The following is a 26,814-nucleotide window of genomic DNA, read 5'->3' as shown; positions in this document are numbered from 1 at the left end:
TCCTGCCTTAGTTGTGACTGTATGGGCTCGCCCTGCCCAATTTGTTGCTGTGTGGGCTCCGGTTGTGGCAGTGAAGGTATGTCATTTCCTATTGGCTCTATAGAATCACCGACAATTTCGCCACCTCTCCTAGTTTTGGACACCATCTCTCCCCTCCTAAAGGATGGAAGTCACATAATTAAATTAACACTAATCTCAAGACAAGAAAAATAATGGAGAAGTATTATGATTTACTAATGTATATTGCCAATAAACTAGGTTAATGTATAACAATTTCATATTTATAAGAATTTGAAACATGTAGCTCTGATACCAAAATTTGTAACACACCAAAATTTTTTTTTTTAAAATAATTTAACTCAACCATAGTTGGGTTACAGCCACCCAACACATTTTTATATCAATAATTTCAATATAAAATATTTTATAATTGGCTTCAACTCACACACTATAACATTTCAGATAAATTTTTACCTCCCACATGCCATTAGGCTAAATCACATTTGTCCATCCTTATACTCCCAACAAGTAAACTAAATCACATTTGTCCATCCTTATACTCCCAACAAGTAAAATAAGCAATTTAGTCAATTTTCAACACAAGCCAGTTATTTGGCCTTATAATCATGCCATTTTAACCAATCCAAAGTAAACCAAATATTAAAATTACAGTCATCCAAATTGTACCAAAAATAGAAATAGTTTGAAAGGCATGATTACATTTATATATTCATATAATTGAAATAAACAAAAAGCCCTAATATTGGCAATATAACACATTATAAATCATAAATTAAATACCCAAAAGAGACAGTGGATCTATACCACTAAGCCTCTGGGACTCCTCCACGTGTCACTCGTGGCTCTTCTCCTGAAAATTGTTAACCACATAATGAGACTCAAAAGTCCCAGTAACCAAAGCCAATTTATGATAGTGTATACAAACAGTTAAGTGTGTGCTTACTAAGTGAGAATTAAAAATAATATAATTCCAACAAATATAAGAAATATTACAATACACACAAACAACCATCCTTATATCCCTCCATTAACCTCGAGCCGTAGCCCTCACTCGGTGCTAAATTACCCGGCCAAAGGTAGATTAGCCCGAGCCCTTACAAGCCACCTATTGAGCTCCAATAGGGGCGTACCACGTGGCACATAAATACAACAACAATAGCAAGTCTCCCAACACCTCCCACAATAATTAAACAAATTCATAATAATATTGCACAATTATACAATATTACAAAATTCATAATTTTCTCAATAATCACCCAATTAACAGAAGTAACACTAATCACAAATTAAAAGCATGGTTACCTTGTGGCTTTTTCAATAAATTATTCCTTAAAATTTCTCTCTCACCACAATCTTCACCAGTAATACAATCTACAAATAACATATTATTTATAAATATTAGTTTCAATTTTTGAAACTAATAAAATAATTCTAATAATAGAATTAAAAATATAACATAATTCTAATCTCAATCTTAATACAAATCTATAGTTAATACTATTAAGTATAATTTTTAACTCCTCTTTTAATTATCAATAAACATTAATAATCTAAAAATCAAATTCTAAACTAATTTCTATTATCAAAATTTTCTTTTTATTTTATAAATTCGTACCTAAAATACCCAAAAATTAAAAATTAAGTCTCTAGCTTAGAATCATAATCCTATAACCATAATAATTCATTTCTCATCCCAAATAATCATCTAAACCTCAATAAATCAACATATATTTTCAGATCTAGTTTAGAATTTGATCCATAAGCCATAAATTCAAAGATCATTAACAAATTTATACTCTATAACATTTATTATACTACTGACAACCTCAAAAACCATATTTATTCAACATAAATTCATCCCTCTTTCAGATCTTAAATTTTCTACCACTACAAACTCAGAAACTAAAGAAGAAGGATGACTAAAAAAAATTTTTAGAACACTTACTTAGTCTTAAAAAGCTTAAAATCACACCCTAAATATCCTATTAAAAACTCTTACCTTAAAAATTTAGATATTTCGCACCGGTGACTCGCGTTCTCTCCGCCTCAGCTCGCGCGCAGGAATGAATGAGGAAATGAAGGAACAGGTGAGTTTTTATAAAAATTCAGTGGGTCCCACATTTTTTTAATTATTTTCTCTCTCTTCTTCTTCTTTTCTTTTTATTATTATTTTATTATTGTTACTGTTGAGGCGGCGGACGAAGCAAATTCGTTTTCTTCTTCTTCTTCCTTTCTTTTCCTTTCTTTCTTTTTATTATTATAATAATAATAATTTAATAATATTTTATTTTTTTATTTATTATTATTATTTATTATTTTTTTTATTTTATTTTTATTTTATTTTTTTTTATTTTTTTTGCATACCTTTTTTTTTATAATAATAATTTAATAATACTTTTCAAAATTTTTATTAACCCAAATTAACTATTAAAATTTAAATTGGGATGTTACATACCTAGTCTTAGAATACTTAAAATCTCATCTGAAGTATTCTATTATGAAGCATCACTTTTTAAATCAGCTCTTCTAGCCACAGCGTCGCTTGTGTTCTCTCGCTTGCTCTCTGTTCGCACTAGAGGCAGATGAAGAAAGAAGGAAGAGAAATAGATGAAATATGGCAAAGAGGTGTTTTTAAAAACAAGTATGGGTCCCACAGCCTTTACTCTCTTTCTTTTGTGTTCTTCAATGCACACATGTGAATGACTTCTTCTGCCTCCACCTTTTCTCTTTTTTTTGGCATTATTTACACCTTAATACCTAAAACAAAAATTACTTCTCTTCCCCCTCTTCAATTTTCAATTTATTTTATGTTCCTTTTCCTTTTTCTTCCCTTTTTTTTAATATTATCATTACTATTTCTATTTACTATAAGATCATAAATTAGGATTTTAATCTAAATTAAATTCAATAATAATCTTTTAACTAAAATTATTTATATCTAAATATTCCTCAAAATTACTCATTTGCTCTAAATTAACTTAATTAACCTTAGGTTAATTTTTGGGATGTTACAAAGTTGGCCCTTAAGTAAGACAAAAAAACCCACCTCCCACTATTACCAGTGTCGATTGCTGGAGGCCATGCCACCAATAAGGTTGCCGGTGACATTTATTTCAATAAATATTTGGTTTAGGAGGCCAATGGAGAATTTGATCCCATGACCCTTTGGCCATATAAAAAACTTGACGGCCACTAGATCATCAAGCCTTTTAATTATATATAGCAAAAAAAAAGTAGTAAACCAAATTTTTAACCACGTCCATGTTATAATATAATGGTGTGTTGTTAATATTTGAATTGTGCTGGTTATTTTACTAATGTTATTTGCTAATTTGACATTGACAATAATAATTTAGGAGCTTTACAACATCATATATTTTACTTGTTAAAAGTTTGAATGTATTGTTGTTAATAACTAATGGGTTATTATCAAAATTCAAATGGATACTTGTTGATGAAGGATTAACACTTATACAATTAAGCATATCCTATTAGTTTTTAAACTTGTTAAAGCTAGAATGGACTGTTGTTAATTTAAAATGAGTTATTATTAAAATCTAAATGGATTGTTGTTGATAAGAGACTAGCATTTACAATTAAACTCATCGCATCTGTTTTTCTAAATTGTTAAATCATGAATGAAATGTTATTAAATTAGAATAAGTTGTTAAAACCTAAAAAGATACTCATCAGTGAAAGACTAATATGTACAATTAAGCATAATTGTATTCATATTTCCAACTTGTTAAATCTCAAATGGAATGTTGTTAGTTTAGAATGAATTATTGTTAAAACCCGAATAGATACTTGTTGATAAAAGACTAACACATAGAATTAAACCTATTTTGTTCATTTTTCTAACTTGTTAAGGCCTGAACAGACTGTTGTTAATTTAAAATAAGTTGTTATTAAAACCTAAATAGATATTTGTTGATAAAAGACTAACATGTATAATTATGTCACTCCTATATTTTTTTTTAGCTTATCAAAGTTCGAATGAGCTTTTATAGGATGGGTATAATTATATGTCATAGTCTTTTATCAACAAACATTCATTTGAATTTTAATAACAAGCCATTATAAATTAACATCAATTCATTTTTGCTTGAATAAGTTAAAAAATGAATAAGATGGATTTAATTGTATAAGTATTGGTCCTTTATCAATAAGTGTACATTTAGGTTTTTATAGCAATGCATTTGAAATTAACAACAATTTATTCAAGTTTTAACAAGTTAAAAAAACTGATAAGATATGTTTAATTATATGTGTTAGTCTTTCTTTAACAAGTATCCGTTCGTATTTTAACAACAACCTGTTAATGATCAATAACAATACATTCAAATGTTTAACAAGTAAAATGTATGAAGTTTTAAAATTCTTAATTTATAATTGTTCATGTCAGATTAACAGTAACATTAGTAAAATAACAAGTGCAATTCATGAATTAATAACATACCGTTACGTTATAAATATATATATATATATATATATAATGAGCATAATTGTATGTGTTAGTCTTTAATTAATAGGTATCTATTTGGGTTTTAACCATAACTCATTATAAATTAACAATAGTCCATTATAAGCCAGAAAAGCACAGTCCATTAGAGCTATGTTCCTAATCACCAATCACCAGTATATATTTAGATTTTGACAATACTTCATTTTAAATTAACAATAGTTCATTTGAATTTTAAAAAACTAGACAAACAGATAAGATGGGTTGAATTGTATGTGTTAATTATTCATCAATAAATATACATTTAAATTTTTATAATAATTTATTTGAAATCAATAACAATCTATTCTGATTTTAATATGATAGAAAAACTAATAGGATAAGCTTAATTGCATGTGTTGGATCCTTCACTAACAAGTACCCATTTAGGTCTAGACAGTAATCTTTTTGTTATTAACAACAATACATTTAGACTTCTAACAAGTAAGATGTATGAAGTTTTAAAACCCTCAAATTATAATTGTCTATATCAAATTAACAAATAACATTTATAAAATAATAAGTTTTGTTTGAAAATTAACAATATACTGTTATGTTATAACATGAAAGTAGTTAAAAAGAAACTTGATTTACTACTTATATTTTTTTTGTTATATATAATTAAAAGAGTGGCCATCAAGCTTTTTTGGTAGTTAAAGATTATGGGATCAAACCCTCCCTCAATCTCTTAAATCAATTATTTCTTAAACAAAAATGTTGCAGTGTGGAGTTGCTACCATGACCTCACAAATTAATATTAGTTAAGAATCAAAAGGTTGTATTGCAATTTTAAAATCAATTGATACTTGTTTGATATTAATTTACTAGTGAGGTCCTTGGTTGCTATCCTCAAAAAAAAAAAAAAGACAATTAAGTGACATGAATGAGGACAATGCATCCATAATACCCGTAATTGTGATACAGATGATAAAACCAAATGGACACCAAGAACATACTGGCAATAAAAACAAGTGAAGGCGGGGTGTATCTTATCTTAATTCAAGAATGATACTTTTAATCCTTGCTTGGTTTGTTGGAAATGAGTTTTAGGGCGTGTTTGGTTTGAGTGAAAGGAATTTTAATGATCTCGTTTGTTTTAGGAATGAAGAGGATGGAAGATAATAATTATTTTGCTATTATACCCTTGTAAGTTATTTTTTTATAAATTTGTTCCTTATATAAAGTAAAATTTAATTATGAAACTATTTTTTCCTAAAACTCCGTCAAACTTCCTTAAATGTAATTATAAGCTACACATCTAATCTAACATTTATAAAATAAAATTCATTCAATTAAAAAGCTTCTCCTGTTCGAACAAAAAAACTTCCCCATGTGCTCATTTTATGCCGAATATTAAAGTGAAGGCATCATCATCAGGTTGGAGTGTCAAGCTTTGCCAGGTGGCCGGGAACTCCAAATCCAACTTGTAGAGTTGGGTCAATCAATTGAAGGCACTTGCTCACGAGGCTATCAAGAAATGCGACGAGTTTAGGCGGCAGGGAGATGATGCTTTACTGGAAAATGATGATGTTCTAAGTTCGAAGGTCACGGCAAGATGATGGAGTAGTGCCAACAACGAGATGAATCTTCGTGAGCTGGTGAGAAATTGAGATACATGAAAAAGCATGACGAAAGAAATTTATGAAATATTATTAAGCACTAGAAAGTAAATCAGTCAAAAATTTTGACTCCTCTTCCAAAATACCTAATTTGGAGGGGGCAACATGAGGCTTCCTTTCCTTCTAAAATTTTTTAATCAAATGAGGGGAGGGAACTTCCATCCAAAATTTTTGAACCAAACAATCCCTTAAAAAAAGAAATGGAAAAGAATCAATAAATTTATTTGATTGATTAGTATGAAATTTTGGCCAAAATAATAGTATGAAATCTAACCTTTGAGAATTGAAATTTAGGAAAAATAAACTGAACTAAACATATGCTAGAACTAGGAATTTCATTTATTTAATCATGTTCACACACAGACTCTCGGAGCTACACTAACATTTAGCAATGAATATGTCCAGAGTGTGCAAGTAGTATCAAACCCATGACTCCCTTCAACACAATGAAGGAAAGGTCGGTGCCACTGAACTAACAGCACTGGTGATACATGAGTATCTCTGAGATAATTATACACATTGATTGACACGCTCTTGAAGACGGACTAACATTTCAGAGTTAATGCATCTTTCAAAGAACTGGAATTGCGCGACGACTGTTTCTAAACAAAATCACTGTGATTCAAGAATTCTCCATCCATACATTATCATGACACGAAGTAAAATTTAAATAAATGGAATACTTTTGTGTTTATGTTTTAAAGCATAATTAAAATTATTAGGCACTAATTATAAAAATATAACAAATACAATAAAGCAATATAAATTAAGAATGGAATGAAAACCGCATGGTCCCTCGATTCGTCAATTAATACCGTGGGCAAAAATATTGGTTTGCCCCCATGGTAGAGCAGCGACTTATTGAAACTTTTTGCTGGGCAAGTTCTAAATGGTCAATTCGATGGACGTGAACCATTGCACTGACGGAAAAATTTTAATGCCTGTGGATATGCTCAAGATCAACTTGAGAAAGTATGTTCATGGGGAAAAAACACTAAAAAGGGCAGTCCTACAAAACACGGACAATATAGAAGTAATTGGGCCACAAGATAAAAAAACAAAAAATTATATTAAGGTCTCATATAAAAAAAATTAATTATTATAAAATTTATTAATAATTAAATTAAGACTATTGACAACTGTTGTCAATAATTTTAGTTTAATTATTAATAAATTTAATAATAATTAATTTTTTTATGTAGGATCTCAATATAATTTTTCTTATAAAAAATTAGTTGAGCACAAGTTTTCGTACATTGTTTGTCATTAAAAAATTAAATGAATTAAGCCATAAAAATTTATGAAAATTAGACTATACTTGTTAATAAAATTATATATAAATATTCGCAAGATAAATTTATTTGCATATATAGTTGCACGGGCGACATTAGTTACGCGCATAGACTCGTTTGAAAATTCAAATGGTCCGAGTAACATCAACACAAGAAAATAGGACATTCCCGGATAAAATTCGTCGCCAATCTATGTGCTGTGGGTGTTCCAATGGTGGCTTGCGTGGCCCAATTAAAAATAGGGAAGAGAGAAGGTGCACAATGCCCTGTGCCCCAGTCGGTGGCCTTAGTTTTGCTTGTAAAATGGAATCTTTCCGGGGGAGAGCGCGTTCACACCGGTATTCATATTTTGTTCGGAACTTTCCAAGCCCGTCCATAAGGCGAATTACTTTCCAATCCCCATGACATGTTACAATCGCCTTGTTCCCTTTTATGCAGAAAAAAATAATAATCTTCATTGTAAAATACTAGTAATGTACAGTGCTCGAATTCGGTGATGCAAATACCTTGAATCACGAACCTCAGCAACAATGACGGATCTAGAAACATTTGTTTGGAGGGGCGGGGGAATGTAAATTACATAATAGTGGGAGCAGGAATTAATTTTAGCATTTTTTACAAGTAAAAACTAAATAATTTCATCAAAAATTTTGTGGCGTGGAAGCACCCCTGCTTGCCCCCGAAATCTGTCGCTGCTCAGCAAAATCCTCATCAACTTCTGTTCTGTGTAAACATAGCAGTCATTAAAAGGCCAATTACATTTTTCTACCAGTTGTTGAATGGACATAATTTGTCTGTTAGAGGGTGTTTTTGTCATTTAACTCCCAATAAATTATGTAGTTGGTCAACCAATCTCGCGTAAACTCATCGTCACAAAATGTAATTTCCTACAGTCCGATAATCTTGACATTTGCGTTACTCTTTTCACAGTGGTTCGCCCTTCCACACCCCTGATAGACCACGATAATCTTGACATCTGCGTTAGAGTGTGTTTGGATTGAGGAGAAACGCGCGTTTTCAACTTCAGAATTGATTTTTTGAACAAAATATTCAAACAGAAAAACGTAAAAATCGATTAAAACACAATACGTGCGTTTTTTCATAAGTTCTCCTCATCTCAAAAAGTTTGTTAAAAATATTAGGAAAAATTATAAAGAAAAGCTAAAAAAATTAAAAAAAACACATAATTTAATAAAAATAAAATTAAATTCTCTTTTTTTAATAAAATTTAAAATTTGTATATTCAAAAAATTCATATTTGATATTTAAAAATTAAATTATATAATAATTTATATAGTTAAAAATTAATTTAATTGAATTATTCAAATAATTTCAATTCTGTTAAAATTAATTTTAAAAAAATAATATCAAACAGATTACGTTGTAATATAATTAATTATAATTAAAATTTATTATTTAATTAATTATTTTTATAATTTATTATATTTAATTAAAATTCAAACGGACCTTTTATTTTTTTTTTTACAGTAGCTCGCCCTTCCACACCCCTGGAACACCAATTTGACAAATTATTTCACTCATAAAAACACACCCACACCCACACGAATTATGACCCAAAAAAAAAAAAAACCTTTTTCTCTCGCCTTTTCGTGTTACTTGTTTACTGTGTCGTAAGGGGACTTTCCATCTCACCTGTTCAGTCTTCTAGTCAATAACAATCACCGGATTGCGGACATCCAACGGCTCGTAATAATCTACTAGAACTTTCCCAGCTACCCCGCCCTTATGAACCTCGCCATTTCTCACTCCTGGCTTGTGCCCTGCTTGTGCCACTCTCGTGTTAGGGTTGCGCGTTCCATTTTCTTGTCTTATCTCTCAACTCCTCAATTTTCAGGTAGGTGCTCCTCACACTATTATATCCGCTGAAAGCTTTCAAATCTCATTTCATTCGCTGTATGTATCGTCGTATGCTTGATATTATTTCATTATCGTTCCTTAGATCTGAACTTCGATCGTTTTTTCTGGATCTAGGGGATTTGATTTATTTGACTATTTTTTTTTTTTGGCTTTGCTCTCTCCTTAGTTATAGCCATGGGTAAATCGTACCCCACCGTGAGTCCCGATTACCTCAAGGCCGTGGAAAAAGCCAAGAAGAAGCTCAGGGGTTTAATAGCTGAGAAGAACTGTGCTCCGATCATGCTCCGTTTGGCGTATGTTTTTGCTTTTGCATTTTATATTAGGAGCAAGAACTCAGATGGACGATCTTTTACATTTGAGTGATTCCGCTTAAGTGGTTTGCCGATGGGTTGTGACGCGACTTCGTTCTGCGCTCTGTAGGTGGCACTCGGCTGGAACCTATGACGTGAAAACCAAGACCGGTGGCCCCTTTGGGACCATTAAGCACCCAAACGAACTCGCTCACGGGGCTAACAACGGGCTTGATATTGCTGTTCGGTTGTTGGAGCCGATCAAGGAGCAGTTCCCCATCTTGACCTACGCTGATTTCTACCAGGTAAGAAACCATTACCGATATTTGTTATATATAATAATTTTCGTTCCATATTTAACAGTCGTTTATATTTTATGGCAAATCAGCTGGCTGGTGTCGTAGCTGTTGAGGTCACCGGCGGGCCCGAAATTCCTTTCCACCCCGGAAGAGAGGTATGGCATATTACTTTGTTTACTTGTATATAAAGTTATTATTACAAACTATGTGTGCCATTCTTCATTCCAATTATCTTCTGGTATTCATTCTAATATTCTGTGTTGTTTGATTCGCATATACTTTGTTTTATCCATCTTTGTTTGTTCTTGCGAGGCAATGAAGGGTGGTGTTCGGATAGTTTTCCTGGGACGCTGTTCGCGCAAAGAAAATAATATCGATTTTTTATTTAATTACGTTTTTCATTCTTGTGAGTGATTTTACCTGTTCCTTTGAGCTGTTCCTGTGAGTAGTAAATTGGATTTAATTCTGAACTAACCTGGTCGTTGAGAATGAGATGTTTTCTCATCGTAGGACACTTCTACAGACTATAGGAATTGGTGTATAATTCCATCCATTTTTTGGGTGTATTACCTTATGAAATCATAATTCTACTGAAGATAAATATTTAACTTCCACAATCCTTGCATTGCAATTCTGTTTGATTTGCTCGCTTGCCTTCACGTTAGCACAGTTTTAGTTCTGTGTATGTTCTTCAGTTTGGAGGCTTACAGCACGTTCTTTTTTATAGGACAAGCCAGAGCCACCTCCGGAAGGCCGCTTGCCTGATGCAACAAAGGGTATGTACTCGTGACTGGAAAATTGTTGAGAGTTGCTTCTGTCAGTAAATTACCGGGGCTTACCTCTTGATGACTGTAGGTTCTGATCATCTGAGGGATGTGTTTGGCCATATGGGACTTAGCGATCAAGATATAGTTGCTCTTTCCGGTGGTCACACCCTTGTATGTTTGCATTTTTCATAAACGCTATCAATAATTGTTGATCTATATCCTTTTGTGCATCTTTCCTTTCTTTCTGATCTTATTTTGGCCATGCGTTATTTGTTTTGACAGGGAAGGTGTCACAAGGAACGATCTGGATTCGAGGGTGCCTGGACTCCCAACCCTCTGATATTTGACAACTCGTACTTCAAGTTAGTATGTGTATGCGTGTTGCGTTGTCCCTGGCTTTTTATCCACTGTCAATATTCAATCGCTAATGCCTTCTATTGCAGGGAACTGTTGTCTGGTGAGAAAGAAGGCCTGCTACAGCTTCCATCTGACAAAGCACTCCTGACTGACCCGGTATTCCGCCCACTCGTCGAGAAATATGCTGCGGTGCGTATATTATCCGCATTTTCTTTTACATGGCACTTGCTTGTAACATAAAGGTTACTAATTCTCGCGGATTTATTACTGTATTTCAGGATGAAGATGCCTTTTTTGCTGATTATGCTGACGCACATCTAAAACTTTCTGAACTTGGGTTAGTCACATCTCGATTTTTCACATCTCTGGTTAGATTAGGGTTTTTGGCACGTCGGGTTTCCTAAATTTAGGTGCGCTTATATTTTAGGATTTGTACTGAGTTTCATTGACTTGAATGTTGAGAATTGTAGTACAAGTGGGTGAATAGACATGCTCACATGATGAGTAAAAGAAAATTTAGCAAGGCAGTTCCATACTGAAGTTGTAGGAAGATAGTCCAATTTGAGTTGTTGGTGGCATATTGAATACTTGATAAGTGAGAAGTATGATGTTTAATTTGTGCGTAGTTGTTTGATTTTTTCTTGCCATTGAAGTTTCAAACTAAATGTAAAAGCATTATTTTTCAGGTTTGCCGAGGCCTAAGCGACTGGATTAGAGAGAGCGCTGCCCGCAGTGGTGGTGGCACGTGTGCTGTCTACATCTCTTCCTTATTATTTCAGTCTTTTGGTTTTCAAGAAAAAAATGCGATGCTCCATCTGAGATGTGTATTTTGACCTGAACAATGGTAGCATGCTAGTTTTCTGTGGTGTTCATTCTGTTTTGTGACAGCTGTGCGAGTAATTTTCATCGCATTTGAAGTGGAGTGGCATTGAAATAATAGTATAATTATGATACTTTCAAATATCTATTTTTTTTAATTTTTTTATATAACTGCTTTTTATTTTATCTTTTGAAGTTCTTTCTCGGCATCTTTGGTTATGGAGAATTTTCTCTACATCAATAATAGTTTTATTTTTTAAGATATAAATATAAATATAAATTTTTTTTTTGTAATCTTCAAGATAATTATTTCAATTTTCCTTTTGAGTAAAAGATAAAAAGTATTATTCACAAAATTTTATGTTTGTCAAATTAATATATGATTTTAAAGAAAAAAAAAACTTTATAATTTGACGGAAGAAGTATTATGTAACCATGCTAGCAGAATATTTTTGTTTCCGCCTACAAATAAAGTTTAAGTATATTGAATTTAAGATTTTATTTTGTTTTTTAATTTTATAAAATATTTTTTTAATCTTAAAATTTTAACACTATTAGTTTTATTTGATCTAATTTTTGTATCAAACTTTTACAGATTAATAAAAATATCTTAAAATACTGATGCATTAAAAATAATTTTTTAAAATAAATGATTTTCATATATAAAAAAATTATTTTTAATTAAATTTTTAAATATTGATATAAAAATAATTATTTAAAATTGACAATATTAAGGTTAAAGAATTTAAAAATATTTTAATTTAATTTTAATCTATAATTATTTGCCAAAGTGCTTCGTCATATAATTAAACCAATAAACAGCACCCTTATCATGTTCATTATTTCTTTTTATGTCTTTGACCACCTACCATCTTTTGTGGAGATGGAGAAATATGAAAGAAGTTAAGGTTTTTGGCTGCTTTTATTTTTTCTGCTTTGAGGCTTGTACTTTTGACCCTGTTTAATTGACTTTTTTTTTAAAAAAAAATTAAGACAAAATAAAGGTATAATAAAAAGTTATAAAGCTAAACCATTATAATGCACTAAGGAGATAAACTAAATATAAAGAAATGTTGCTTATGAATGCTATTGATTTGCATGACAGTATTGGATAGAGCATGCTGTGCTTAAAAAAAAAAAACGATTCACCAAAGAGCAAACCTTGAACAGATTAAGGGGACGTATATGAACCTTGAGACTGTTTCCTAATGTGTTGAATTATTCTTCAATAATTTAAACATTGATAACTTCAAAAATAAATTGTTTATTCATAAGTATTTTTGAGGTATAGTTACTTTTTAAGTAAAGTTAAAATAAAAATACTAAGATTAAAATGTTCTGAATTTTTTTTTTAATGGACACTTGATACCGGACACTTTTTTTTTTTTTTAGAAAAATGTTATCTCATGACTTCAAAAAATGTGTAATGTTATCTCACTGATTCCTCCGTTTGCAGTTAGCTTGCGAATGTGGCAAAGAAAAGTAAAGCTTGCCAACATGATCTTGTCCCTGATAGTTTCAAGAAGCTTCAGGGATGTCTTGAGCCATTTATCAGCCCAATCGATTCTTCAATCCGTGTTCAAAGTCCTCAACTGATTTTGTGATTCCGGACCCTCTATGTACGTAGGAAGGAAAAAATTATCTAGGGAAATCGATCTCTTCGTACGAAGTTTTTGTCTTTCGGATTTTCTGCTTTGGGGTCGTTTCCTTGTTTCTCTGATTTTATTGCAGTTGCTGAAAAGCGAGGCAAACATGGTCGATGCTGAAGATTTTATGGCCAGAGTAATCTCTGTTAGCTTGTTCAAGTGGAGTAGACTTTGAGTAAACATGAAAAGTCCCACGTTTAATAAAATTAGATTTAATAATTAATATAAAATAAAAAAGAAAGACTTATAAATTTAAATATTGAGATTTTAAGTTAAAATGTGAAATCCATCCACTACTCTTACCTGCTTCTCTCATCTCTTTTCATTCCCAAGTAGTGGCTCTTCATTCTAACAAATGATATCAGAGTCACATTTTATTCAAGACTTATATAAGACTGTCGTTGCTCTCACATTTAAAGCCCAAATCCTTCAACAAGGGTTTATGTGCACCACACCATTTAAGGGGAAGATTGTTAAGTTATCTAAGTGTGAGTGAATATAAGATGTATAAAAAGTCCCACATCGAATAAAGTTGAGTTTAATAATTAATATATAATAAAGAGAAAAGATTTATAAATTTAAATTTTAAAATTTTGAGTTAAGATGTGATGTCTTTCCTTTTATCATATATTAGTTATAAAATTTAACTTTATCCACCTAACAATCTCTCACGATTGCCAACAGTCTTGCTAATTGGTAACAACCTAACCAATTTTTTATTTCCTTTGGCTTTGATGCGCGTGTTTTTGTGACTCTTAAGCTTCATTTGAACTTAATTCGTTCCCGTTTAGCTAATTGCCACAAGGTGATATACGTTTGTTTATGATAAATTGCAAATTGCCAAAAAGTTAGTAAGATGGATCAACTCATGTGGTGTTTGAATATGTGCGTCTGTTCATCTGTTGTTGATTACAATATGCCTTCGTTGTGAGATTGTTGCTTTATGTAAAAAAGTTGGATGCTTCAATCGGTTGAAGCTTCACTTTAGGCCTCTTAAGTTAGGACGGACCGTTGCCTGATGGCTTTGTTCACTTAAATCACTTACATTTTTGCATTGATATTTCACATTAACAATGATCTTAATTTCAGTTTTTAAAATTTTTCAAATTTAACCTGCAACATGACATTTCAACAATGGTATAGCAGCGGATGATGCAAGGTCGTGCTGTCACGAAGAAGAAGTATTATTAATGGAGAAGAGGGTGAATTGGAAGTAGAACAGAGTACGAGAAAGATGGTGGTTTGTAAAAGCTCTCATTCCGGGAAGGCGTGCTTTCTGTTTCTTCCTTGCAGGCATCTATGTTCATGCATGGTTTCCTTATTTTGTTTCTGAAAACAATTTTGTAGAGGTTTTGGTTTTGCATTTTGTGAATGACTTTGTTGTGTGATCGAAGCCGAGAAAGTTAAGGAAAAGGCCATAAGAAAAGAGTTGCGGGTTTCGGATCTCTTGGTGGAAACCGTTAATGGTTGAGTACAGGAGTGCTGTGCCATGGGGAAGAAGTGCCGATTGGGGAAGAATGGTTCATTGGGGAAGACAAGGACACGTGTAATGTTGGCTAAAAAAGCAAAAATTTAACCGTTGAATGTTAGTTTGGATTAACAGTAAAGTAATATTTTATATTTTTTTAAATTTTGACATGATATCAAGTGCCTTTTGTAAAAAAAAAAAATTAAGCATTTTTATCCTCTAACTCTTAAAATTATTCAACTAATAATTAATGTCTGCAAAATTTATTCCTTTTGAATTCAAGAAAATATTACTTTGATAAGAAAACTAATGCTACTGATCACACCAAATGGGAAGTTTTAGGAGACAAACTTTTTTAATAACGGTAAAATCATTTTTCAATGGTGGCGGATCTATGTTGATGTTTTTTTTTTTTTTTGGGGCGGGGGGGCGGGGGCGGGGGGGCACCCCTTCACATTATATATATATTATGATAAATTTATAATCTTCACCTTATATTTTTAGTATTTTAAACTCGCTAGACCTAATAAAAAATATTTAAAGGTTCAAATATAAACTTTATATCAACCTTTTCAACATATTTTTGGCAACAAAAATCTCAATATATTTTACCCAAATAAAAATATGTATAATTTTCCTTATGCTATTATATTTTTTGCATAATGTAATTAATTTTAAAAATTACAATATTATTTTTTAATTATTAATTTTTAAATTACATTGTCATGCACTTGGCTTCGCCACTGCTCACTACTGGTTAAGGATTACTAAGTGAATGTATAATGTCACGTAAATAATCTATTGGAGTGTCATTATTTTTTGGGTGACTGATGATCTTAAATTTTAAGGGTTAGACAGTACTATCTGGGTGTATGCATTCCTTTGTAGTAGTTCTTTTGCTTTGCACTGTATTTTTTTTCCATTCGTTTTTTTTTTGTTAAGAAAAAATAAATTATTTGTCATGAGTATTTTATTCATATTATATGTTTTGTTTTGGCATTTAAATTACTTTTAAACTAAGTATTCAATGCTCATTTTAGTTTTAGTGAGTTTGATAACTAACACGCACACGAATAAGAATGTATACGTAACTTACACGATTTGGCTTCCCTCCTCCCTCCTCCCACCTTCAAATTAAATTTAGATCATTTAAATTTAATCTGGAAGGTGTAGATTAAATATTTTAGTTTTATGTTTACTCAATAAATAATTATAAATTTTTTTATTAAATCTAATCAATAATATAGATAGTTTAGATTTAATATGAGTGGTTCAAATTTAATATTAAATTTACACTGTTCAGAGTATATTTAGGTAGTTAATTTTAAAAATTAAATTTTTTATATCTAATTATCAATTCAAACGGTCTAGATTTAATATAGAAGGTTCAAATTTAATATTAAATTTTTATTAATTTTAATGTTAAATTTAAACTATCTATATAAAATTTAGATTGTTCAAGTTAGCAATGAAACATATTTATTTAAATTTATTTATAATTTTTTTAATAAATATAAAAAATAAATATATTTAATTTAAATCATTTAAATTTAGATTAAATCTAGATGATTTAGATTTAATAAGAGGTGGGAGGAGGGTGATAGGAGGAAAGCCTAGTGCTAACTTATGAACTAATTAGATCAGAGCCCAGCCACACCAGCTCTCCCTTCGCTGCTTCTGATGCCCACCGCTTGGAGGCTTTTTTGCAAGTATTTCCAGATCTGCATGATATTAACTTGTTCAGCCCATGAAGTGCAACCAGATCAACATATCTACAAGCTTATATTTCCTTTCACAGATTGCTTCATTATATATTTTTTTAAATAAAGCAAATGTTTTATTAAGAAATTCCTTTCACAAATTGCTTGATTATAGTCTCGCTTGTTAGGAGGAGGCAAGGAAATGGGTCCACAGACATGGTCAAGTGATGTTATATAAGCCTTACTTTTGGGTGCCTTGAACAAAAATAATCAATTGTTGTACCGGACCTACCTATGGCCCATATATCTAGTGCGAGCCATAACCAAAATGGACAACATGTTGAAACTCGCAATGTTTTTTCAAGGTATAGGATATGTCATGGGCTGGTCCATGATGGCTTTACTTTATCCTGCATAAAAATTTCGCGGGCCTTTATTAATTCATTGTGCAACTCATTTCAAGATTGGTCAATCAGTGTTGTCAATGGTGCTTGATACTCGCGCTAACGACAACAGACAATGACGCCGGAACATTGTACAAAAGGGGGCGATCAGTGAATACAGATTAAATAGCATTCTTTTCGTTTTAAAAAGTTTAGGGAGCATTGAGGTTGTCGGCCACGAACATTTGAAAAATCTTTTCAATAATACCAAAGGGGAGACACGCTCATACGCACATGGAGTAATGAGAGAAGACTATAGGACTCGTCAGTCGTCACAAGCACTATAAATAAGTGATTATAATGGTGATAAATGGTGGCCGTGAGCAGGTAGCACTGAAAATGTAATGGGCCGCGATTGAAGTGTAAGAAGTGTCGGTGCTTGTTACGCCATAAATATAAGTGTTGTGGCCGGTGGAACACAGGAGACTTACATATAGCTTTTAATTGAGTGAATCTAGCTCTGTGCGGAGGATGTCGAGGAGTGGAAGCAAACGAGGGGGATGGATGACATTCCCATTCATAACAAGTTTCTCTCTGAGATCGTAAGTGAAATATATATTTGTAGAAACATAAGGTTGATGGATTCAATGAATGCAGGGGTAGTTGGGGGGGGGGGTTGGCGATGGCAAGCACAGGGATGATGGAGAACGTGATAGTATATGTGATGAGGGAGTACAATGTGAAGAGCATCACGGCGGTTCAATTACAGTGAATGGCTGCACCAGCCTCTTCCCTCTCTTTGTTGCTTTCATCGCTGAATCTTTCTTTCCCTCTTCCTCGTTGCCTTCTTTTCTGCTTCTTTCTCCTTTCTGGTAACGCCTTATTCTCTTCTATTTATTCGTGTGCCTGCCTTACAAATTGATAATTGAACTCTACAATGAAATATATATAATTTGCAGGGCACAATTCTGCTAACCCTGAGCGCAGCACTGAAATCCCTGAGGCCTCAACCATGTGAAGATGGTTCCAACTCATGCCAGCCTCCTTCGAGACTCCAGTACGCCGTTCTGCACGTAGGCTTAGCCCTAACGGCGACAGGGTTTGGAGGAACACGTTTCATATTAGCAACGCTGGGTGCGAACCAGTACGATGAGCCAGGGCAGCAAGGAGTGTTCTTCAACTGGTTCTTCTTCACCATAAACGTAGCGTCTGTCGTCAGCATGACTGCCATCTTCTACTTGCAGACTGACGTCAGCTGGACGCTAGGGTTTGGGCTCTGTGCTGAGGCTAACTTGATTGCCGTGGCCATTTTGTTGTTGGGGTGTCGGTTTTTTCGCCATGATAAGCCACAGGGAAGCCCTTTTGTGGAGCTAGCTCGTGTTCCTATCGCTGCACTTCGTAAATGGAACATTTCGCAGCTTTCAACCCCCATCACGGATTACTATGGTGGTCGTGATGAAACCGCGCCAGCAACAAGATTCAGGTACAACCTTGGCTTATTGTTCTTAAATTGGTTCATATCGTTATATCACTTCATCTTAAGCTGGTTTTTATAAATTAGAAATTATAATTCAGCATCTTTTTTTAAAAAAAAGTTAATTAATTCCCACATATAATCATTTACACATCATTTTAATATTTCAATTATACATAATTTTAAGTTTAATCAACCAAAACTATCTCATAAATATGAATGGGTTACTCTTTAGAAGAAAATATTATAGGATTAAATGATAATTTAGACTTTAAACCATAGGTCCAAAAACAATTTAAATTCTAAATTTATTTTCAATACATTTTAATTCCTAAACAATTATACTTGTGTCAACATCTGTCCCCTACCATTAATTTCAACTAGACGCTGTTAAGGTAGTGAGACCCATATACGCACCTCATGTAGCAGATTTTCCTAGCTCCTCTCCCTCCTTCTCTTTTCGCCTTTATTCGAGTTTCCCTCCCTCCCTCCTCTCTCCGTCTCTCTGCATGCCGCCATCATCGTACAAGAAGCAGCTTTACTCCAAGATCGGCACTTGGTGTTCCTCTGACTCTGATGCCCTCCAGATGGATCATGTACACCCAGCTAGCCATGCTGCCTGCAGCTCACCAAACTCAAGGCTAAGTCATCTGCAGCGCCGACAGCCTCGACCACGTTAATCCCACTAAAACTATCCTGACCAGTGTCGACATTGCAGGTCAAGTGGAGTGAAGAAGAAGAAGGGACGTTGGTTGTTAGTTTCTGAAACAAATTCTCTCTCCTCCAACGGTCAATGTGGCAGGGGCCTGATTGCTATAGGGCTTCGGATTCAAATTACTTCTTACCTATAATGAAGTGCCAGTAGTGATCAATTTCAAACCCACTTATTAGGGTGATGTGATTTAATTTTACTCTTTTTTTAACATATTTATATATTACTTGTAATATATAAATTACATATATTTGAAATGGCAGAGATAAAATTAAATAACATGCATTAACAAATAATCAACATAATAGCTTGATTGTGTTTTTTAGTCTAAGAATTATTTTTTTCCCAGTACCATCACTAGTTAACATAAAATCTATAGAAAGTTGTCCAAGTGTTTTGACAAATTAAATAAACATGACTTATATCTACTAAGAACGTTTGGTTTAATTGATTGAGAAAGTTATATCAACTTATTATGGAGTATTTAGATTTTTCAAAATACCAAACAATGGACGGATAAAAATAAATAAATAAATAAATGTGACTTTTCTCAAAGTTCATGCAATGTATAAGGCTTACATCTAGCTGTTATTAAATTTCATGTAATATAAAATCTGTAAAATTTTTAATCTCACAAACTGAACATGAGAAAATTTAGCATTAGTATATGCATGCTGATTATCGGAATGGTGTTCTTCCTAAGTCATTAACACGTGTGTGTGTGTGTAATGAAATGTATACTTACAAGTGGAATAGTACACTTATTTTGTAGACACCTGCAAAATAAGAAAATCATGTCTAATTTGACACTAAACAAACAATTGTGGTGCACTGGCCCTACCAAATGGAGAAGGTGATCAGAAGGAAAATCATTGCAAAATTAAAAACAACAAGGTGTTTGCCATGGATAAAAGGCAGGAAATATATAGTCCAAGTCAAATGATGGGGTTTGATATTCACCGATGTACATCCTTGTCGTTCTCTGACTCTCAGGCAATTTGATTAAAGACCTAATCAACAATAACATCACACCTAACTTTTTATACTCGCTACTCCACCATTTCTTGTCTCCATTTTCACTCTTAGTGCCTTGGCAGCGTTCCTTGGTCCTTGCATAAACCCCTTTTTTCTGTTCTTTCTTTCTATTTACTAAACTTTAATATCTCTTGATAATGGTTTATCTATACTTTCTACAACCAGATCATTGATGGCTAGCCAAGAAGAGTCTATTTCTATTCTTGAAAAACAAAGGAGAGAGATTGCTTTTGCTCTCATAAAGAGGACCTTTTCACATCCCAAGTTTTTGACTGCCGCGAGTAAACATGCAATTTGATTCTTAGAAGATGTAGTTTCAAAGTATTTTTCTTGTGTTGATGTAGGTTCTTTACTCGAGCGGCGTTGATAACAGAAGGAGACATTGACTTAGATGGCAGAATCACAAAACCATGGAGGTTATGCACAGTGCAACAAGTGGAAAATTTCAAAACTCTGTTTGGGATCCTTCCTCTTTGGTGGACAAGTATTCTCTTAAGCACTCTAGTAGGGGTCCTAACCAGCTTGTCCATCCTTCAGGCTCTTGCCATGGTCACATAGGGCCCTCCTTCCAATTCCCACCTGGCTCTGTTCCTGTGATCATCCTCCTATCTACATCCATCTCTCTTACTCTTCTAGACAGGCTACTCTATCCTACGTGGCAGAAGCTTACCGGCAAATCAGCAACTACTCTCCAACGAATAGTAGTAGGCCACGTGTTGAACGTGCTGGAGATGGTGGCTGCATGTCACGAGCTGAGAGTCTGGCGCAGCACACGGCGCCCGTGCGGTGTCCTGGAGGACCCCATAATCCTCAGGACAAGCCTTACCACATACGGATCACACTGGTTTCGCCCTGCCATGGGCTCATCAGGGAGGCGGCACTAACCCCCGACCAGTTGTGCACACAGTCCGAAGACTGAGGCCGAACACCCCCAATGCTAATGTCGCCCCCTTTACCCATATTATGCGAGGCTAACCAGCGGATCGTTCATTATCTTGGTCTTTACACGGTTACGGAGATATCATCCGTGACATTCTCCCACACCCAATCTAGCACGCCCTCGTGCTAGGGGAGAACGACTCCGCCCAAGGATCGTACGTACAGTACTGCCACAAACACATTAGCTTACTGCTGAGTGGCCACCCGAGTCCTGCACTCTTCGGACCCACTCGCACTCGCGAGCTAACAGGAGTGGAGTCGACAACGGCCAACCTTCCCGCCCGAGTCCCCACTTTTGGACCCACCTGCTCGGAGGCCTTTCTGGAGCGATGTCGAGGCCGACCAGTCCCAACGTGGGACCCCATGCGCACACGGCAGTAAAGTACGTCCTGCTCTGATACCACTCTGTCACGGGCTGAGAGTCTGGCGCAGCACACGGCGCCCGTGCGGCGTCCTGGAGGACCCCATAATCCTCAGGACAAGCCTTACCACATACGGATCACACTGGTTTCGCCCTGCCATGGGCTCATCAGGGAGGCGGCACTAGCCCCCGACCAGTTGTGCACACAGTCCGAAGACTGAGGCAGAACACCCCCAATGCTAATGTCGCCCCCTTTACCCATATTGTGCGAGGCTAACCAGCGGATCGTTCATTATCTTGGTCTTTACACGGTCACGGAGATATCATCCGTGACATGCAGCTGTAGCTGAATCCAAGAGGCTGGGTTTGAGAGAGAGCGTGAGCATGTCAGCGTTTTGGCTAAGTCCACAACTAGTTTTGGTAGGGGCAGGAGTGGCATTTTATTTTCCAGCACTGCCGGATTATACTACCAAGAATTTCCAGAGTCACTGAGGAGTACATCAACTGCTATGTTGTCTCTGGTTATAGCAATAGGGAACTATATGAGCACGGCCATGATTGATGTTGTTTGGAGGGCCACAGATTGGTTACTAGATGACATTAATAAGGGGAGGCTCGATAATGTGTACTGGATGTTCGTGGTGATTGAGGCTCTCAACTTTGGATATTATATGCTCTGCGCCGCTTTATACAAGAATCGCTAACTTTACTTAAACAAATCCTCGTTCAACTGGATAGCCTCCGCTTTACAAGTTTTAAGGTTATTTTAGGCTTAACTCTCTGGGTTTTCCAAGCATCAAGATTATGATACTTGTTTGCATCTTCATATGATGAGTCCATCGTAAGTTTTGAGATTATTTTAGGCTTAACTCTCTGGGTTTGCTTGTTAATTGCAGTGGTTTTCCGATCATCAAGATTATGATACTTGTTTGCATCTGCATATGATGAGTCCATCGTAAAACTATACAGAAGAGCCAGTACAACTACTTGTAGTCTCGAAATTGCACGTGAATGATCAGATGAAGGTATTGAATTTTTAGCATTTCATGCATATCTGTTAACTAAATTGTAAGGCTCATATTTTGCAGAGATTAGAATGGTCTCTTACAAATTTTATATATATATATATATATATTATAGAATACAAAATTGGTATATCTTCTTGTTTTAATAAAGGATTGATGTTGATCTACCCTTCAAATTTCTAACCAAGCGCAGATATTTTTTGGCACCATTTTATCCCAATCCTCTTCATTTCGTTATAATCTTACCTTTCCATCATCCTTTGACCATTTTGATTGTCAGTTTGACTCTGAATAGCTACTGGCAGCCTCCTCGTATATGTTGAAAATAAAAAATAAAAAATAAAAACCTTGGCCACGTATTTCCTTCCACTTTCCTCCTGCCTCCTCAGCTTCTCCCCGGTTCCTCTTCATCTTCTTTAGTCTTCTGCAAAACCTAGAAAAGGAATTAACTAAAACCCAAATCTCATACCCCTTGAGTTCGTCGACGTCCTCACATGGTGGAAGAGTTTGAGCACAGCCTTGAGTTTGGGAGAGGAATGGCATCTGAAGTTAGGTTCAATGAGTTTGATCCGGGGGTCCGTTGTTGGGCGCCGAGATGCACATCTATAAAAATAAATCTGGGCCATTCAGATTAAATCTGGATGGTACAGATTTTTTTAATTTAAATTTAAATTTGTTAAAATAAAAATTTAGAATTTTTTTATAAAAAAATTCATCATCAATTTAAATAGTATTAATTTAATTTAAATAATTTAATTTAATATTATAACTTTTTAAATCGATTATTTATACAATTCATATTTGATATTAAATGTTTATTTGTAAGATTTAAATTTAAAATTTTTATTTTTTATTTTGATGAATATAATATTAAAAAATAAAATATATAATATTTTAATCATAAATTTTAAAAAATATTTTTTAAAAACATTATAAATTAAAAATTTTAAATTTAAACTATATAAAATATATTTAAATAGTTAATATATAAAAATATAAAAATTTTAATATTAAATTAAATACTTTAAGTTAAATATAAATTAAAGGAATTTAAAAAATATTTATTAAAATTTTTTTATGAGTTTTTATAATTTTTTATTTTAAAAATATAAAATAAAAATATTAAATTATTTTTTTAAATTTAAACCGTCTAGATTAAAAATCAGGGTGATGATCACCCAAGAGGTTCCTTTTATCTAGTTTAAGGGACGAGCTATGTGGGAAGGCCAATCTGCTCCTTTGCTTACTTAGAAGATGATTTGCTATAAGAGTGACTCTCGGCCCCAGACGTGATCGACGACCTGAGCTTGAAACCTGATCAGTTTCAACGTTTCCCGGCATGTGAAACGCCCAGATTCATTAGATTAGATGTGTCTTCGATCTTTGCTATTCTTTAGAAGAATCGAAGCGTGTCGACGAGTAACCGTGAATAACTGAGATTTATCTATTGCTCTGCCTCTTCGATTTCTGATATCTGAAATATGTTTTAACACCGTCGTTGGTTTTTTGGGTTCGATTGATCACGATTCCTGGTTTCGGTCGACGTCGATGTTTTTTGATTTTTGATTTTTGATGCAATTGATTTCTGGGTTCTTTTTTGGATCCAAATCTGGTTTGCATTTGTGTTGATTGTTGATCATGATTTGTCTTAGATGAGATTTTTGGTTTTTAGATTTCGGGTCTTAGATGAGATTATGATTACGTTGGGCAGCGAAGATGGCTGAGAGCGAGAGAAATGCTTCGATTTTGTTTCAATTGTTCAGTCTTCTTCACGATAAGCTGAAGTTTTTATGTTTTTTTATTTCTGATCCTCAATTCTTTCTGGATATTATTGTGAACGAGGGAGATGGGGGGGGGGGGAGAGGTGCGTATGGAGAAGACTGAATCTGGGTTTGAGACTGTTCTTGTCTTGTTCTTAATTAAATGGGTTCGATTGTTTTGTTTATACATTTTCGGGAACTGGATCGATTGAGGAAGGAACTAGACTGATCGAGGAAGAGTAGGTGGGAGAAGAGGTTGAGGGTTCGTGAATGGAATCTCGGTCTGGAGGAGGAGCAAGAAGGGAGAACAACAGGATGACAAATGTGATATCGGTTTTGAGAGAATTGAAAGGGCAGAGTACAAAAGGGCATCACTCGCGGATGCTAGCATGGGAAGCCAACAATGTAGTCAACAGTAAAAGTTTTTAACGTAATAACAGTCAACGTGATCAAACAATTAGATCATTGTATCATTTAAAAAATGTGTGGGCTTTGCCTTCAGTATCGAAGATATTATCGTTGGCCCATACTTTCAATCTAAAATTAATTTTTTGATTCAAAAAGGCAATAGAATTAAAACTAAATGGTTCCACCTAAGGCGTGAAGGATGGGTTAGATTAGATATAGATAATTCTGTCAACATTTATGGTACATCTTCTCATGACGGGCTCATTTGAGACAATGCAAATGAATTAAAAGCTTTTTCAAATATCTTGAATATCATTCAAGTACGGTGGTTAAACTTATGGACATCTTGAAAGGATTTAACAATACCTATTAGGTTAAAAAGTTTAACAAAGTTAATGTCTACTCTAATTCTATTGAGGTTATATCATTAATTTGCAGTGAATTTTCTACTAATCACTTACTTTTTTTTTACTATCAATGATATTAGAGATCTCATTTTGCGAGACTAGACTGTTACCTTTGATCATGCTTTTAAAGAAGCGAACAAATGCACAGATTGGTAGACCCATCAAACCTCTATTAATAATTTTGATGTACTTATTTTGGATTCAGTGCCCTTTGGTTGCAGGAATTTTTTATATGATGATATGACTATTATTGTCAGATAGCACGGTTTACTTGTGGCCTCTCACTCAAAAAAAAATGTGTGGGCAAAATTGAATTAAAAAAACTTAAAATAATGAGTTGCACTTATGTGAAAATTGTGAGAGTAAATTTTTACTTCAATCTTTTCAATAATAGAAACTGTTATGGTAAGTCAAAGTAGGAAATAGTAAAGAATTGCAATCTACTACTAGTACTATGGTACGAATAGTTATTGTCATTGTTGCTTAAAGCATTCAGATTGCAATTATATTTGACTCTAAATAAAAATAAAATAAGAAATAATCTAATGTTATGTATGGATATATATGAATTTGAATTTGAGCCAGATTCATTGTTTAGATAATTAAAATTGTATGGATTTCGATTTGACTTGATTCTAAATTTAAGCCCTACCTTAATTTCTTTATAATTTGAAATCTTATCTAAACCTCCAATTTTTCAAATCCTAACTTAATCTCTTTTATAATTTGGCCCAAATTTATGAAAGCTTGATTGGCCCGCCAACAGTAACTGGACCAGACAGACAACTTCCATCAGGACGATCAACTTTTACCAAGACCGGACCATGTAACATCCCAGTTTTAATCCCCTAATTTATTAAACCTAATTAGGATATTTAAGTAAGTTGATGTGGTGTGTGGCCAGGAAGGTCTAATAGTCATATTTGATTGTATTTCAGCTCTAATTGTGGGTTCGGTATTAAGGCGAGCTACTCGGGCATTAGAAGGAGAAGAAAAATGAAGAGTGATGTTGCTGTGCCACACGCTGCGGCGTGTAGATCATCTACCACAATGCACAAACACTTCTGATGCGAGGGAGGACCTCTCTGTGAAATGCGTCCCGGTGCATAACCATTTTCTACAGATATCAGTCGTGAAAAATGAGATGGAAATATAAAGAAAGAAAAGAGAAAATGGAAGAGGCGTGCCAAGCTCTACTAGGGTTTGCTAATAGATGATATTGAGAGTATTTTGAACGTTACAAATACCCAAATAAGTACCACACTCCTTAATCTCTCCACCTCTTCCACATTTATGAGTTTATGATCAAGATTTGATAGTGAAAGTAGAATTTCAATCTATATGAGTTATAGGTCCAAATTTATCGATTCAAATGGAATTAATGAGAGTAGATTAGAGTATCTAAACCTAGGTATAATGAGTTTTAGTGACTTGGATTGTTGGGCACCATTAATATTTGAAAATCTTATTTATTATGGATGGTTGGAAAATTATGATGCCATTAATGAAAATTTAATGGTTCATTAATATTAGGACTAAAGGTAATAATTAAACCCAAGGGATAGGCTCAAATTCTTATCGAGTGAATGTTGGGTAATTTAAAAGTGGTGAAAATTGAGGGTTTAATGCTCGAGATAGTAATGTTGATAAAAT

General features: G+C 33.7%; 2 protein-coding genes across 3 annotated transcripts; both read left to right on the top strand.

Moving 5' to 3' along the window:
* Positions 1–9,136: 9,136 nt before the first annotated feature.
* On the top strand, positions 9,137–11,977 carry LOC129315810 (L-ascorbate peroxidase, cytosolic). Of its 2 annotated transcripts, none has more exons than XM_054959878.1 (10): positions 9,137–9,288; positions 9,478–9,604; positions 9,732–9,906; positions 9,990–10,055; positions 10,628–10,676; positions 10,756–10,838; positions 10,950–11,029; positions 11,111–11,213; positions 11,303–11,361; positions 11,711–11,977. In XM_054959878.1, exons 1-10 carry the CDS (start codon positions 9,180–9,182, stop codon positions 11,724–11,726), a joined length of 867 nt encoding a protein of 288 aa, XP_054815853.1. In that variant the 5' UTR covers positions 9,137–9,179; the 3' UTR covers positions 11,727–11,977. The 2 variants fall into 2 exon arrangements, with proteins under 2 accessions (XP_054815853.1, XP_054815854.1); XM_054959879.1 differs by having other exon boundaries at positions 9,212–9,347.
* Positions 11,978–17,410: 5,433 nt separating this feature from the next.
* On the top strand, positions 17,411–26,230 carry LOC129316819 (protein NRT1/ PTR FAMILY 2.7-like). The gene is given in 12 exon segments (XM_054961187.1): positions 17,411–17,427; positions 17,698–17,804; positions 17,807–17,866; positions 17,869–17,912; positions 18,000–18,523; positions 20,606–20,808; positions 20,811–21,005; positions 21,902–22,012; positions 22,015–22,321; positions 22,458–22,586; positions 25,908–25,987; positions 26,100–26,230. Coding segments are annotated over 9 exon segments (1,512 nt in total). The 3' UTR covers positions 22,266–22,321; positions 22,458–22,586; positions 25,908–25,987; positions 26,100–26,230.
* The last annotated feature ends 584 nt before the right edge of the window (positions 26,231–26,814 follow it).

Source organism: Prosopis cineraria, unplaced genomic scaffold (genome assembly GCF_029017545.1).
Source record: "Prosopis cineraria cultivar Desert tree isolate PC_DT_omini unplaced genomic scaffold, ASM2901754v1 PC7, whole genome shotgun sequence".
NCBI lineage: Eukaryota > Viridiplantae > Streptophyta > Magnoliopsida > Fabales > Fabaceae > Prosopis > Prosopis cineraria.
This window is presented reverse-complemented; position numbering and strand designations above follow the sequence as displayed.